This window comes from Charadrius vociferus, unplaced genomic scaffold (assembly GCF_000708025.1).
Source record: "Charadrius vociferus isolate BGI_N301 unplaced genomic scaffold, ASM70802v2 scaffold306, whole genome shotgun sequence".
In the NCBI taxonomy this organism is placed as follows: domain Eukaryota; kingdom Metazoa; phylum Chordata; class Aves; order Charadriiformes; family Charadriidae; genus Charadrius; species Charadrius vociferus.
In genome coordinates, this window is record NW_009648963.1 from 1172510 (window position 1) to 1188397 (window position 15888).

Sequence of the window (15888 nt, forward strand, 5' to 3'; positions counted from 1 at the left end):
TCAATCCACCTGTCTCCAATTCAGCTTTGCTTGCAGCTGCTGTGTACAAACCCCTGTACAAGCACGAAGAGCTACTGATAGGCATTAAATGCTAAATGAGGGGTACAGGAGAAGCTCACGATGTATGATTAGCCATATAGATATCATAAGCCAATTTATATGTGATGCAAACCAATGAGATATGATAAACCACACAATAGTTGATATGTAAGGTGAGAAGCTTAGGTGAGAAGCCAATATGTGTATTTACATAAGCAGCCGCCAGTTCCACTTGCACACAAGAAGGAGCAATTGAAAAAGTGTCCCTCCATTGGACCCACAAAAAGAATATGTAATGGCTCACGTAAAATGAAGGCTGTCTTTCCTTCACCCGCTTGAGAAGAAAACATGCTGATGTTGATGAAACAGCGGGTCTCTTTTCACAACGTGGCGGGATGTCTGTTGACAGCCTCAGTTTCCCGTATGGAAAGGAGGATTGTCGTGAAGCCAGCGAGTACTTCCACACGTGTGCAACAGAGAGTAGCGTAAGACCAGAGCCACCTGCCAGCAGGGCCACCAGGCAGAACACCGGCAGACCCATTTGCCTCTTAGGAGATGACGCTAGATAACCCGGCTGCCAGTAACTCCTGACATCCCTCCTTCCGCTCGCTGCCATTTGCAATTCAGCAGAACCAAAGCAATCAGAAAAGCTATTGCATCCTCCCTCTCCGGTACTGTAATATTAGGAAGGTTTCTTATTTTCTGCTTCGGAGAGGCAGGGTTTTTTTTCCAGCAGAAGGTGGGGAGGGCTGCAGAAGGAAAGCCGGACGGGGAGGCGACGCTGTGCCGCAAGCACAGCAAAGCCTTTGTTAGCCCTCGAGCAGCCTGCGTGGCAGCTCCGCAGCTCCGTCAAGCACCACGACTGGCATCAGATCAGCCCCTTTTGGAAAAAAGACAGGGTATTTGCCACCTATAACTCCTGCTGCAGCAAAATTAAGGCAAGATCTTTATGAATCGGTAGAATTTAAACCAGAACAGGCAGCCTGCTGTCTCAGATGTGACATGGCGCTTCACTCGTTTACCGCTGCCTTCCCCAGTGAGTTGGGTTATGCATAAAAAAATATACATTCAATCTTGAAGAAATTAAGCTAATATGAATGCCAAAAAAAGGCTGCGATGCCTCTGCCCCAGGCTCCAGTAACGATAGCGAGTTGATTATATGAGATATGCCCAAATGATCGTAATTACGATCTCAGATATGCCTAGATGACATAATGAAGAGGAAAGCAAAAAGACCTCAGCGTCCTTGCTACCCTGGCTTCGGGAAGAAACCGTCTGACCCCCCAGCCAGCTGGGAGACGGCAGCTACCTAAAAGAGAGGACTCCACTGCAGAGAACTGGCCCCATCTCTCCAAGGTTTTATGATCAGCTACGCCCACCCCTAAGGCTTCAGAGAAAAATGAAATTTAAAAAGTCCAGAATTAACCTAGGGAATCAGCCTCTTGCCTTCTGCAGGCAGCCAGCTGTAACCCTGAAGCACGAGACATTTTTTTTTCAGTCATTATCTTAACGCAGAGCTGAGCGTGTGGAACGCGTTGCAGGCAATGAGAGCTCTGTTTTCCTCCAAGGCTTATGAAAGAAGGGAGTGACGAAGAACAAATATAAATTCGCAGATGTACAGATTGCATAGAAGAAATGACCTCTGCAGCCATCCACAGAGACACCCACAAGGCTGTTCCCAAAGTCAGATTAAAGTGTATCCAATTGGATTAAATTCCTAGCAATGGCAAGCTTACCACCTACCTACACCGGGAAATTATTCCTATGTGTAATCGCCCTCACTGCATCTTTATAATGATTGGATTTTCAAGCTTTGATATCCAGCCATTGGATCTGTTCTGTCTTTTTCTGCAAGACTGAAATCTCTACTTGATTTAGTTGTTCTTTTGTTCCTAATACATCTGTAATACCTTCTTATTGTCTTAAGCTCTACTGGCCAGTAATAATTCCTTATTACATTTATCTTCCCTAAAAGTCATTTACATTTTGTAGATTCAATTTTCATTCCCGGTTATGCCCCCCTTTTCCATACTTAACATATTGATTTCTTGTTTAATTATCACCTTTGTGCCTTCTTTACTAGGCTAGCTTTCCTCTCCAAGGTAACTTACTTGTGTGCTCATTAAAGCGTAGCCTTTAGAATACCCAGCAGGATTTCCTTGAGAAGGCCCATTTTCCATTAAAACTTCCCCTTTTAGCACTCAGTTAGGGAAACAAGATGTTCTGAAGAACCGGTCGATTTTCTGTTTCGCATAATACTGCCTTGTGCCAAAGTCTGTTTCCACAAAATAGAAGGTACTGCAGTAACCACGAGTTTTTGGCCGTCAGTGGCTGACACTGCTCAGCGCATCAGAAAGTCCAACACTGATTTATCTCATGCTCGATACAGACATTTCCATCTTATGGTATCCTTCAGATTTTCCTGAGATCAGATCTTTAGGAAATTTTAGGTGTTCTTTTTCCTAATGATGTTCAGAAGAAGTCCTCATTCGGGATTTATTGATGGCAATGCATCTTTTCCTCACACACTGTAGACAAGTCCTAGAAAGTGGTGCTCTCCATTGCACCAGAATTTGTCCCCTCTGTACCTGTACCAAATGCCCACCAGTCACACATTCTGCTTTGCTGTTAGATGGATGGAAATTTGTGCCATTTTCATGCTACACTAGAAACTCCATATTAATTATCCTCATTTCAAATTTTTGAAATGATTATTTAAAAAAAATCTTTTAAAAGTACTATGGAAATATTATTTCCCTTTAATATTCTAACTAAATTAAAATTATCCTTGTTTTTCATACTTTGATATCTGCAAGTGCCATATAATGAGAAGTCCACTGCACAATTTTTTATTGTGCAAGTAAACTGCCAGTGTTAATGGCGGTGGTTTTGTTTTGGGGTTGTTTTCATTCTGGCACTCAGATTCCAAAATAAAACAAGAGTAGCAATGAATATTGATCAACTTTTTATTACCCAGTACATCAAACATTATGCCCAAGTCACTTTTGTTAAAAAACTGTGGTACTTGGAAATATTTTTAGATATTTTCTGGCTTCTCTAAAACAAAACAAACAGATTTTTTATCCCACCACAAGTTACCATACTGTATAGTATAGATAAAGCTATATGAGGTACAAAAAGAATTAAAAGGCCCAAGTATCACCGTGTTCAAAACAAAAAAATATTACAATAAGTACCTTTGAAAGAAAAAAAAAAAATAAATTCAGGTAGCCCCTACTTACTCACCAGCACTACCAAGATGAAGCCATTCAAGTCATGACTAATCACTTAACTCCAGGCAAGTTCATTCACATCAAAGGAGAGAAACCAAACACAAAGACCTAGTATGTCGTAAGGATCACACTGGAGCTGGGCAAACACAGTTTCTCCTCTCAAGTTTTGGGGAATTTCTCTGGACTTTTGCTTTTCTGAACCAAAGCAAACAGAGAGAAGAGAGCACAGACGACAAATAACCCCCGAGGAGGTATGACACCTGTAGTCCCTAGTCTAAGAAACATCAAAAGTATATTAAACAAAAATATCACCGTGGCAACAGGGGAGTTCGAAAGAACCCAAGAATATGTTGTGGCTTGTTACAGCCTCCTCCCAAGGGCACTGCTCAGGGTTGTGAGCAACACGGGTCCAACTCTTCAAAAGAAGGAAAGAACTGAACCCAGGTCTCCCAGAGTGCGGGTGAGTGCTGAAGTCATTGGGCTTCAGGGTAAAATAAGGAGAGCACCTCCCTTTTCTTCCTGAAGCTTTGTGCACTTCTGTGCTTTGCTTTCATTATATGTAGTCAAAAATGAAATAGTATTATCAGGGGTAAAAGGACCCGGGAGTACCGGTGGATCACAAGCTGAATGTGAGCCAGCCTGGTGCTTTTGCAGCCATGAAGGAAGATGGTGTTGCCTGCTGCCACCAGACCAAAGGATGTAGTACTTCCATTCTCCCCAGCACTTATTAGGCCACATGTGGAATACTGTGCCCAGTCTGGGTCCTTCTAGCTCAAAAGAGACATTCAGAAATTAGAGAGGGTCAAGCAGAGGGCCATCAAGATGATTAGAGGACCGGAGAACTTGACGGATGAAGAAAGGTTGAAAGAATTGGGTTTGTCCAGCACGGAGAAGAGACATCTGGGAGTTGAATACAGTCTTCCAACACTTAAATGGTTGTTATAAAGATGATGGAGATTCTCTTCAGAAAGATGCCCTGTGAAAAAAGGCAATAGGCACAAGCTGCTTCAGGGGAAACCCATCCAGGTAAATGGAGAAATTCTTCACCATGAGAACAACCAAACTTTGAACAGGTTGCCCAGAAAAGCTGGGGAACCCCCTGGCAATCACCAGGCTTGACAGGCCCCTGAGAATCTCAGTTAAGGTCCGGCTTTCAACAGGAGCTTGGGGCAGATGATTCTCAGAGCTCCCTTCCATCCTAGGCTTTTCTTATGATTCAGTAACTGTCAAGGTTTTGTTCTGACTAGAAAACACAAAACAAACAAAATGCTCAATGCTACTAGAAATACATAATTTTCACTTAGGGCTCCAGACTGAAAAGCAGACTTGCCATGTAGTTTTAGTTCAGTTTCATCAATGCATTATTTCTCCATTCACTTTCACTGAGGACTTTCTAAGATACTGCTATAAACTTTGTCAGTAAACATCGATAGAAACAATTAGCTGATTTTTGATGTCTTGTGTGTTATGCCTCGAATTGTTGATAGGCATATTTATTCAATGCAACCTTATTTATTTACAAACCACGTATACTATATGCTGTTTCCCCAAACGCAGTTGGAAACAAACAGCAGGAGACAGTTTCTTTCCTCACAATTTCAAGCACCTCTTTCTCAGGGCCACATTGCCAGCGGTCCTCAGGCTGATGGGCTTCCTTGCTCTTTTTCTGTGCATTTCTGTAGCACTCCTGCCCATTGCATGCACCCGCACAACCACAATAAAACTGATCCCGTTATTTTCAGGACATCAAAAAAATTCCTCAGATGGTCTAGCTAAGGCCTTACGATGACTAGCACACAGCCTGCTCTGGAGAGAACAGTTGAAGACTGGAAACTATTGTTCAGTAAAAAGAAATGTAAATATTTTGTTTCGGTGTGCTTGCACAGCAAGCCTGAAACAGCTTCAGAGTGACAGGGTACAATGCAAACCCACATACTTATATGCCTGTAAAATCCTTACCTAAATATTGCATGACAGTGATTACCATTTCAGCACTATGCAAAACCCTCTGTATTCTATATTAATTACAAAATAGATCACTTACAGAGTTCTACTGGTAGCCAAAACCAGGCTTATCTTCCATTTGCAACGTTTCAAGACTGAGCTCACAGACTTTTTGGACTAATTCTATTCACTGTCTTGGGTGAATATATTGGGTGAATATACAGGGGCATGCTTTGACGAAAACAAAAAAACAGCACCAGGAGGTTTTACAGGTGAAAAATTGGCAAAGTAGGAAATAAAGAAACTGGCACAACCACGCTACCTTGTAACCCACTTCATTTTAATTCATGCACACACAACAAATGTTTACGTTATTAATGATTTAAAAAATGGTTATACATGTTGGAACAAAAAGTAAACAATACTTACAAAATCAGAGGCTATATTTTCAACATTAAAAGAAATCTTAGCAGACGAAAAGAATACAAAGCAGGAAAGAAGCACTACCATTGTATGCAACGTTACCAAGAGCAAAGCCAAATATTACAGTTATCACAGCAAGATACCACCTTGCTGTATCCCTCTAATAAGCCTGCCTTGGAAAAGGAGGCCCTTAGAAGGAACCTCTCATAAAAAGTTTGTGACAAGAAACACAAAAAAAATGAAAATTTTGGTAGAAGCATGCTTCAGAAACAGAAAGGAGAGAGCACGCTTTTGTTCAGTGTGTGCTGTAATTCTCTCATTAGTAATACCATTGCTGACAGCCCTGATGTCCTCACTTAAGAGGGATGTTTGAAAACTTGAAAGAAACTACAGGGAAAACTGGTGATACAGAAATCTTGCCTTACGGTTAGAAACTAAAGCACCTCAATGAGATTTGCTTAACAACAAAAGAGGGCTGAGATGCCTTGATCCCAGCCTTTAAGCATTTTTCTTGAATAATGTCCAGTGCTAAAGGCTTTTTTAATCCAGCAAAGATTCAACAAGTTAAGTCAAAGCTAAATTCAGACCACAAATAAAACGCTTCACCTGAAAAGTGAGGGTTGGTATAGATGTGGTGGACTCTTTGTTCTCTCAACTCTTTAAATATGAACCAGACATCTTTCTAATGAAGTTCACCTTGAAATATTGGTCTCCGAGCCAGACTTACAGAGAATGCTCTGTGGTCAATGCTAAAGTTGGACTGGATTACATCACCAAAATGATCAGGCCCCTCTTGTCTTAAAGTCTATGCAGCAATTACATTGAGACATGCTTGTAATTCACTCTAAGCACATTTTGTAAATAATTATTAGAGTGTTACTACACCCTTACTGACATATTGAAAGTTATTTTCATGTAAATGGGATACTTTTGTAGAGAACATTTTGACTGCTGTCCTAGGACTCACATATTTATGGAATTACAATTTAACAGGGATATAGGAAAATTCACGTACAGAAATTCAATGGCTGATCTGCTCAGTGCTGGCTGCAGAGGTCCTACAGAGACTAAAAAGTATTCAAGTAATTCTCCAGTGTCATATTTGCCTGAAACCCCAGCTGCTTTTTATGAGAGCTAAGAATCTCTAATATTCTACCAGTGTTTAGCTATTGGGTATATTAGTTTATGAGACTCAGCAAAGAACAGGCCTCGTTTATTAACCTTTCACTAAACCCCTCACAAACTCAAACACTGGAGAGAGAATAAGAACAAAAATGCACGTGAATGTTATCAGGAAACGTATATATTTATTACTTTCCGATTTCACCAGCACTTGACAGTCTACTTGAAAACTATTGAATTTTCATTACTTTCATTGATTTGATCAACTCCTTTTAGTTCAGAACATGAATGAGCTGAAAAGTGACGAGCCAAAATAAAATTCCCTTTCATAAAGCATTTGTCTTAATACAGAATTCACCAGCATAATTATGCCCCTGTAGTTCTTACGGTATAACTCCCCATGTGGACGCTTGAATTCTACAGGCATTCATGCAAGATTAAAAAGCATCCACAAGGCATAATTATACTACTGTAGTCTTTGGTAAATTTCCTCATATAAAGAAGACCTTTCAACGTTGAAAAGAGAGGTTATTTGGGAGGGGAAAAAAGGAAAAAAAACAACCCTTTGATTTCCTAATGTAGAAATTTTATGAGGTTTTCTGCTCTTCAGTTACAACATACTATATAAGCATGCACACAAAAAAGCTTACAAATATGAAAACAAAGGTTCCTCGGATGATTCATTTTGACTGACCTCCAGTCAAAGCACATTGACCCAAAATGATATCACAAATTACTCAAGGGTATTTACCAAGGTTTGGGAATTTTTAAAGATCTAGGTAATTTTCCCTTTTAATATCATGGGTACAATTGATTTGTGGCATATGTGATCATCAATTCTGCAAAGTAGCTTCTGTAAGCTATACTTAAGCAGCAAACTGTTTTGTGCCGCTGCATAAAAATGGATCTGAGCTTTCAATACCATAATGAGAGAGGAAATGACAGAATTACAGTAGGTTTTGTATTCTCTGTATGAAAGATTAACATAATAGGCCTGATCTTACCCTGGTTCCTTTACCTTGTAGCTATGTGGTTAGAAAGCACGACTTCCAGTGCTCAGTTAGATTAAACTTCCAAAAAAGCTAAACATACGAAGGTAGAGGAGTTAATGATTAAGGCATCCAAGCAACCATCATTCTTTTAAGTAAAACTGTGCATAAAGGGGTTAAAAAAATTAGAGTCTGCAGAAATAAACTAAATTTAACTCCACATTTCCCTCAGGTTCTCATTATAGAAGAAAATTAAGGCTGTCTGGACGACTTTAACTGTGTGTTTTCTTTTTTTAATATATTTCATTTTATTGAAGTGCAATATTTTCAGTACATTTCCTAGGTTTCAATTATTCTTTTGTATAGCTAATGCACTTCTAAAATACTTTAACACGAATATTCTAATATATTCAGCTTTTACGTAAGTTTCTTGGCAAGGATTTTTCTTGGATTTCTTTTCTTTCCAATTATTAAAAATGTTATACGTAAGCACTAAGAACCACGCAGATAACATGGTTTTAGGAATCAAAATATACAGAGCAAAACCAGCATATTGCTTTTCAGTGTCTTTGTATCATCATAATAGCATGAATGGTCAAAAATGATGAAGCTTAACATGGATTTACAATTGTTCATTAGATCAGAGATGTAAATTATTACGACAGAACTCAAGACTTCTTGTTTTTGAGTCCCAACCAGAGCTAGGCATACTTAGAAGGAGGAGGGAGACCCACAGGAAAATAAGCGAAAGCTTCCGTATGTCCGTATGCACTGCTCAGAAATGTAACTGAATAAGTTTTTAAAAACAACAACAACAACAACAACAACAAAGCCGGGGTGGGAAGGTAGCTGGGACATGGCTAACCAACAGCCAAGTGTGGAGAGTGCGTTCATGGGCTGTATGGCAGAGCTGAGCTCAACTCTGCGTTGCCTCCAGGCCTGCCTCGTCCACCTCCCGGAGGCACAGCCTCATGGCCGGGCCAGTCTGATCGTCACTGCCATGGATGCTGGAGTATTTCATAGAAGATGCTACATGGCCTCTGCAAATGGGAAGGAGAGGGTCCTACCCTCCAGCGTCCTAGCTGCTCCTGACCAGCTGAGCTCTGACATCGGAATGGCCAGCCTTAGAGTTGTTGACCCCACTTTGGTTACTGGATATGTAGGCATAATTAGTCACAATGACACAGTTAATGGTTTTCTTAATTTTAATCTGTATTTCTTCAATTCCAGTCTGTACATAACAGTTTGCTTAATTTTAGTTCTATGGTGAATCTGACGGGTCTGTACTACTAATTTCTGAGATAATTCCATATTAATTAAAGCAGCAAATTTCTTACAGAATCTGTGGAAAATAATTCTGTTGAAACAGTGGGTGGTGGTGTAAAATTAGCGAACATCCACCTTACACTCCAAGAGGAAATAAGGTCAAGTACAAGAAAATATATTTTCACATATAAATCAGACTGGTTGCCTTTGTTTTTAGTACAACCCAGATGCTATGGCTCAGAAGGGGAACCTGCTCCTCCATCACCTTTCAGAGGTTTAAAAAGTAAACTTTAATAAATCTTCTTGTAGCAATTTAAAGCCCTTACTTTAGCCGCCTGCTGAGGTGCAAACATACACTCCTTCTGTGTAACCTGCTATGTGGTCCGTACACTCCCACGGAGGGGCAGACCTGGCTACAGACACATGCTTGCTTCCTCCTGCTGCATCTGTGATAAGGGCTACCTACAGGATTCAGTGAACTCTACTTCAAAGCCTCCTTGCTCAACAATTTCCAGAGCCTCCTTGGGTCTCCTACCTCATCTCCTAAATACGGTCAGACTACAGTACACAGCCCTTCAGAACAGATTATTCCAACACGGGAAGCATCACGCAGTTATTCTTAGCACAAGTCAGTTACACGAGTTTCTGGAGACCTATACAATGATCACTGAGATCATTCCTTAAAATTTCCGGGAGCCTCCTACACCACAATATTCAGGTACGTAAATATGCACTGAACATTCATGCAATTAGTAGAGATGTCTCATGCATTCTTTCAAGCAGAGCCCAAACTTACCCCCAGAGCTGTGAACAACACCTTCATGTTTGGTAAATAGTGGCAGCTGCATCTGTACTGTACGTAGAAAAGAAGATGAGAAAATTCTGTGTTCTGACTACAGCGGCACAGGCTGCTGTGCAAACTCTTCTTCTGCACACAGCACACAGGAAAAAATCAGCAGTAAAACCTTAGTATTCTCTATCCTTGGAATAATTTCGGTTTATGTCCTAGTAATATAACGAAACTAACCAGGCATATTATAAGGACTGTTAAAAATGCTGTCTGAATCGTGAGTGCACCAGCAACAACACAAGCTTTAAAATCCTACAAACCATTTTGAGAGTTAAACAGAGATTGACAGCATCTCTATTTTGTAGTGCCAACTTTTTGAACACTTCGCGTTTGTCATGAAACATATGATGGTGTTGGCAGCAGTTCCCAGCTAGCACTGGTCTCCTTTGTGAAAGCCACTGCTTAAACAAAGAACTAGATATGGTCTCATCCTCAACAAATTTGAAGTGTATTTGCTCCACTGGTGAATTATTGCTATCCTGGACAGGAGGTGGAAAGCGCGCAGGATTCTGCGGCACACAGAAAATAAGCTCTTCACAGCTTTGTAGGCTGTATACACGGAGCCATTCTATCACTTTTCAGCAACTCCAGCTTACATTCTATCTACAGACTTACAGTAAGATGAGATAGTCACAGTATTTAAACCTTCAAACAATCTACGCTGCAAATCTGCCAGCCTCCTGTTCCTCAGAATGTTTCATCTCAGCTAAAAATTATCAGTTCAGAGGGATAAGAGCACAGAGGTATACAGCTGACTGTAATGCATTCCACCAGACAGCCTTTATGAATTTTTTAGCTGAACTTTCTTCTGTCCTTGTTGTTCTTGCCAACCACATGCAGAACATTTTAGAGACAATAGCAATTCCCCGGTTTACATGCGCTATTCAATTCCCAGTAATAATAATAATAAAAAAAAAATATCCTTTTTCTAAACTGACTTTCATCTCATACTTTCCTTCATCCTAAATTAAAACTAACATCCAGAACTTGCACTGCATAGCTGAGAAACTATCAGAAATTGCCACATTCAATTAGCACAGCAGAAGCAACAAACTAGAAATAGGATTTCATTCACTTTAATTCACTAGTTGGTTGCCATAAATACTCATCTGTAAAACACGGAATTCTGAATACTCCACAGACATTATTTTCCTTTCATGAAGATGTTTGTTTACTTTGGCAGTGATTCTCTTGGGAGAAACTCTAATGACTTCCACTACCAAAAAAGCCCCAAAACAAAAAAGAAACAGAAACTGCCACTAGCAAGCAAGGAAATATTAGTCTAATGTGCTGGTTAAACTCCAGGGCAAAAAGGAGAAAAAACAGAGTAATCACTGCTTTGCATCCTTGTGACCAGAACCCATATCCTTCAAGTCCAGCAGGCAGCATAGCCCTTGTGATGGAAGTCAGGCTTTGAATAAAGGAAGAAAGCTGCCCATCTCCTGTGAATTTTAAGATTTTTAGCTTTAAAAACAAACAAACAAACAAAACCAAAACATGGGCATGGGAAGAACAGAGTAAAGCAAACTGTCTCAATCCCTGATGTTAATTTTTCCCACTGCTTTTAATTTCATTCCAACACACAGTGATCTAGCAAAGGTTTCTTTCCCAATTTTGTTATATCTGGACAATTAATATTTTTTTTATTTTACTGAGTAAAACCACCAGGAAAAAAGGTAAGCTGCTGTGACTCAACAGACTGCTCACTTCTGAAAAAGACTTGCCTACCTCCTTCCTAAGAATGCACGATTATTATTTTCAGAGTTTAAAAAAATCAAGACCAGAAAAACAGTAAATTCAACACATCATTGATATAAATCTTCAGACCTCTTTTTCCAGTGAAATGTCAGACCTCATCATCTGCTTTTCTATATGAATAACCGGCACTCCCAGATTGTTTTCCGCGTTTCCAGGGGAGGAGAAAGCCATTAACAAAAAAAAAAAAATCAAGTTTAAGGTTAAGAGGAAGCAGCTCTAGCAAAAGTATGTGAATCGTATATTTTTGTTACCAGTTAGAACAATGCACTGTTCCTGGAATGCATAGGCAAGCCTGTTTAAAAGTTTAAACTGAGGAACGAAACAGACACGTCATGGACCACAGGACAGCAAACTGTGTACTTCCCTAAAAAGCCTGATCGAGACAGGTCTCTTAGCAGAGCCCTTGTGACCAGTGCAGGACAGACAGAGCTACATACAGGGTGCTGAAAAAGAGCCCAGGAAGAGGAGAAGATATGGAAATGGAGAAAGAAAGGTAAAATAGTAAAGAGAAAACAAGCAACTGGTACCAGACCCCCTGATTTTCTTGTAGCTGCACAGCTTTGGAAGAGGGGTCAAACAGAGCAGTAAATCACTGTAAATGGTGAAAGGCCTATAAATATTGTGGGCTGTGGAAAGAACAATTTGTTGCATTACAAGCAGCCAATGAGTCTCTATGCTGGGCCACTTCACAAGAAAAAAGGTTCTTTGAAGTCAGTACTATCTGTAGCCATGTTTACTTTTAACCATAACGTAAAAAATTCACCAGAAAAGCTGGTTTTAGTATTGGAATGAAAGCAAAGATAATTTTCATGTGTGCATGTTATTTGCAGCCCGCATTGAAACTCACAGCCATGATTTTCCAACTAGCTAATTGGAGGAAAACAGCAGATTATAGCAGCAGAGTTGTTTTCTTTTTTATACATTAGGCTCCTGATATTCTGGTGTTCATGTTAATTTACAAAATGAGGAAGCACCGAAGTAACTCTGCATGCACATAGAAGTCTACATATGATATCTAAATTTTTATTTATGTTCCCAAAACAGATAGATATGTTCCCAAACACTGTAACACTTGTTTAGTGGTGTCTGATTAAGAAAAGTATGGATCCTCCCCCCCCAGAACATACACTTTTTAAAGAAGCTAGACCCGCAGACGACTCTGAAGCAGACAGCATCTCAGCACAATTCCTTTCAGCTCTTATAACTGCTAAAAGTTTTTTTGTTCAAGCAGAAAAAAACAGAATGGTGGGCCAAAATCCTTTCTGATATAATAATATCCTATCACTAAAACTGGCCAATAGCAGGTGCTATTCTCTTGGCTTTATAAAAAGGAAATAACTTAAGCTGTGCATGGTAATTTCTAGAAAAGATGATAACCACTCAGGGGCAAAATTCAGAAGCCACTGCCTTGATGATCCCTTTCAGGTCACCCAAATGGCAGCCAGAAGAGCTACTTAGTGATCCTTACAGTTTATTTGATTTGTCTTTATATGGTGTTATTTAATGTAATTTATTGTGATTTGTCTTTGTGTTTTCTCTTCTATAGCATTGCTGGTTCAATTTGCCACAGAAAATTTCGCACACAGTGGACGATGCAGAATACCAGACAAGTAAGATGGTCATTGGTTTTCAGTCACTGACAAACCCGGGAGAGTTGTCAGCCCCAGCTCTGCCACAGGCCTCCTAGGTGAAGTTGATGCCTGGCACGTTTGTTGGAATGAATACACAAAAGCAGGCTGATTAATGGCCACAAGAACAATAACTTAGGTATGTTTGGTTTTACCATACTGACAGCTTGTTTTGCAACATCTGTTTTTTTCAATTTACATTTTATGTACAGCGATATTGCGTATGGCTTGGCATTCGCTTCTTGTAACGTCTGTTGTCTAGTCTAAGCAACTCGTCCCAGCTCCGTGACTCTCTATCCTCCCCAAGTCATTCGGAGGAGGGGCTCTGCCAGTGTGCTCTATTCTTCAAGCCCAAGCATATGGTCGCTGTCCAAGGACAGAGAATGTGGAGTCCAAGCATCCCAGTATCCCCTAAAGTCTGAAAAGGCAAATCTAGGAAGTTCCTGAGTTTCAAGTGGCTGAGGTTACTGAAGGAAGCATAATACACCCATAGCCTGTTCTTACACATTCGTTTAGGCATCTATTTTCAGATACTTTTACCTTCCTACTAGCCCAATCCAAAAACAGCTCTCAAACCTTCCCTGGAAAGGGGCAGCTAAGATAAAAGAAAGCAGGAAGGAGTCAAGTAATTACAAAGGAGGAAAAAATTAAAGCAAGAGGGTGCAAAGGCCAAATGGTCAAAAATCAAGAAGCTGGGGACTGGAGAGAGAAAACAAACAGCGCCAAAGACAGGACTCAGCACTTTTTGATGGCACCAAGGTGACAGTTAAGGGACTTCATCTGGTGGAGGAGAAGCCAGAATTTGTGGTCCCAGTGTGCACCAAGAGTTCTCATATCAGAGACAGGACAGACAGGATACACAGCCCAAAGGATTCTTGGTTCGACTCGGTACAGCTTGTATCAGAGTCAAGAAGCATATGTGGCAAGACCAAGAAGCACCAAAGACCTCCTGGATTCTGCAGCCAGATATAGCCAGAAGCTTTCCTCATAATCAGCAAAGAGAGAGATCAGGTTTCTCTCTCTAAAGGTACCTGCATTAGGACAGGATGAATCATCCTTTGGTAGCACCTGTCTTGTGTTTGTAGAAGATTAGGCAGCTAACGCAGAGTGGATGCTTACTTTTAACATGGTTAAAAATAGATGAGATTCACCCCATGAAAGTTGTTTTAATAAACATGCAGGACTGGGGTAGGTGGGCTACCATGGTAGAGATAAGCTGTCATGGAGGAGGTGAGTACTCTTGTCTTTCAGTCAATTCTAAAAGACTACTCACAGACGCCATGATAGCTGTTTTGAAGGAAGAATGACTAGAATTTGGGCTTGATTTAAAGGTGAGGGACAAATAAGCTGACCACTTACAAAACCACCCAGCTAAATGAGTTCCTACAAACTGTAGAAATAGGCAGCTGCTTACAGCATTGCTTCTAACCATGCTAGACACCTGAGAACGCCACAGGTAGAGGACAGCTTCTGTTCAGGCTTGCACATGACCAAATTTCAGGTGTATGACACGAATGCAAAGGGAAGCCAGATGCTACCAGTTCTGCAGCTCACAAAACTGATGTTTACGAGGACTGTGCCATGAAGCAACTCACTATTCAGTAAGGAACCACTACTTGGCCAGCAACATTTACTCAGCATGTGATCGTCTGTAGGGCCTTGGTCTGCACTCTATTTTTTGCCACTTGTAAGACAGACGGCTGCAGAGTTCTTGAAACAGATGCCAATATAGTGAATAATTCTGGAGTACTAAGCCATAATACAGCAAAGATAAATATGTATCAATTATTCTTTTGTGCTGCAAATGTATTTTCATCTTAACCCTGCAAGATGGCATGGATAACCAAACACACACACCCACACAGGTTCACGATCACATCAGAGATGACTGAAGATGCTGAACCAATTTTTTTTTTCCTCTACATTTTATATGTGTGTAACAAACACATACAGATTTAACAAATAAGAATTGTTACATTGGGTCAGACCAAAGGTCCATCGGCCAAATGGAAAGCAGCCATCCAGTCCTTGACAGTGGCCATTAATGGATGCCTAGAGAAAAGTACAATAGGTCAAGCATATAACAATGCTTCCCCAACGTACTCTCGCATTCAATAGCCACGTAGTAATTCTCTCACTGCTGAACTACAGCTTCCCCAGAGAACAAAGGGAGCTCGCTTGTTTTAGTCTTTTCAGGGATATCTACATCTGTAACAGCAGCATTACATCTGTAGTTGCCAAGCTATTTATTTGTTCACATCAAACGGTTGCCAAGAGCTGTGCTTCCCCTATACGGAAAGGGCAAAAACCCCACCTTTAGCATCGTCTGTCCAGGAAATACCTCACGAGGCACCACCATAGTGCCACCGCACCTCAGTACGGGCCTGGGCTGAGCTCTTGGGGGTCTCTGAGGAGTCCAACAAAACCTGCGGCCATGGTTTGATGGCAGGATCTGGGCGGAGAGGGAAGGAGTGACTGACCATCCCGGCTACACCCTGACACTGCACCGCGGGGCAGAGAGACCCCTCCCACAAGGGGAACAAGAGGCCACCGCTGTGTCAGCCCGGACCCGCCCCTCCAGCCCCACAAGGGCCGAGAAGCCGTGAGGAGACAGCGAGCCCCCCACACCGCCAGCG

The 15888-nt window shown here is 40.9% G+C and overlaps 1 protein-coding gene across 1 annotated transcript in view; it reads left to right on the forward strand.

Annotated features, from left to right (window-relative positions):
- The first annotated feature begins 434 nt into the window (after positions 1 to 434).
- The window catches only part of CPEB2 (cytoplasmic polyadenylation element binding protein 2), a 69875-nt gene continuing 54421 nt past the window's right edge, over positions 435 to 15888 (forward strand). The window contains exon 1 of the mRNA XM_009887657.1: positions 435 to 524. Within this exon, the coding sequence (XP_009885959.1) occupies positions 435 to 524 (90 nt within the window). The remainder of the gene's footprint in view (positions 525 to 15888) is intronic.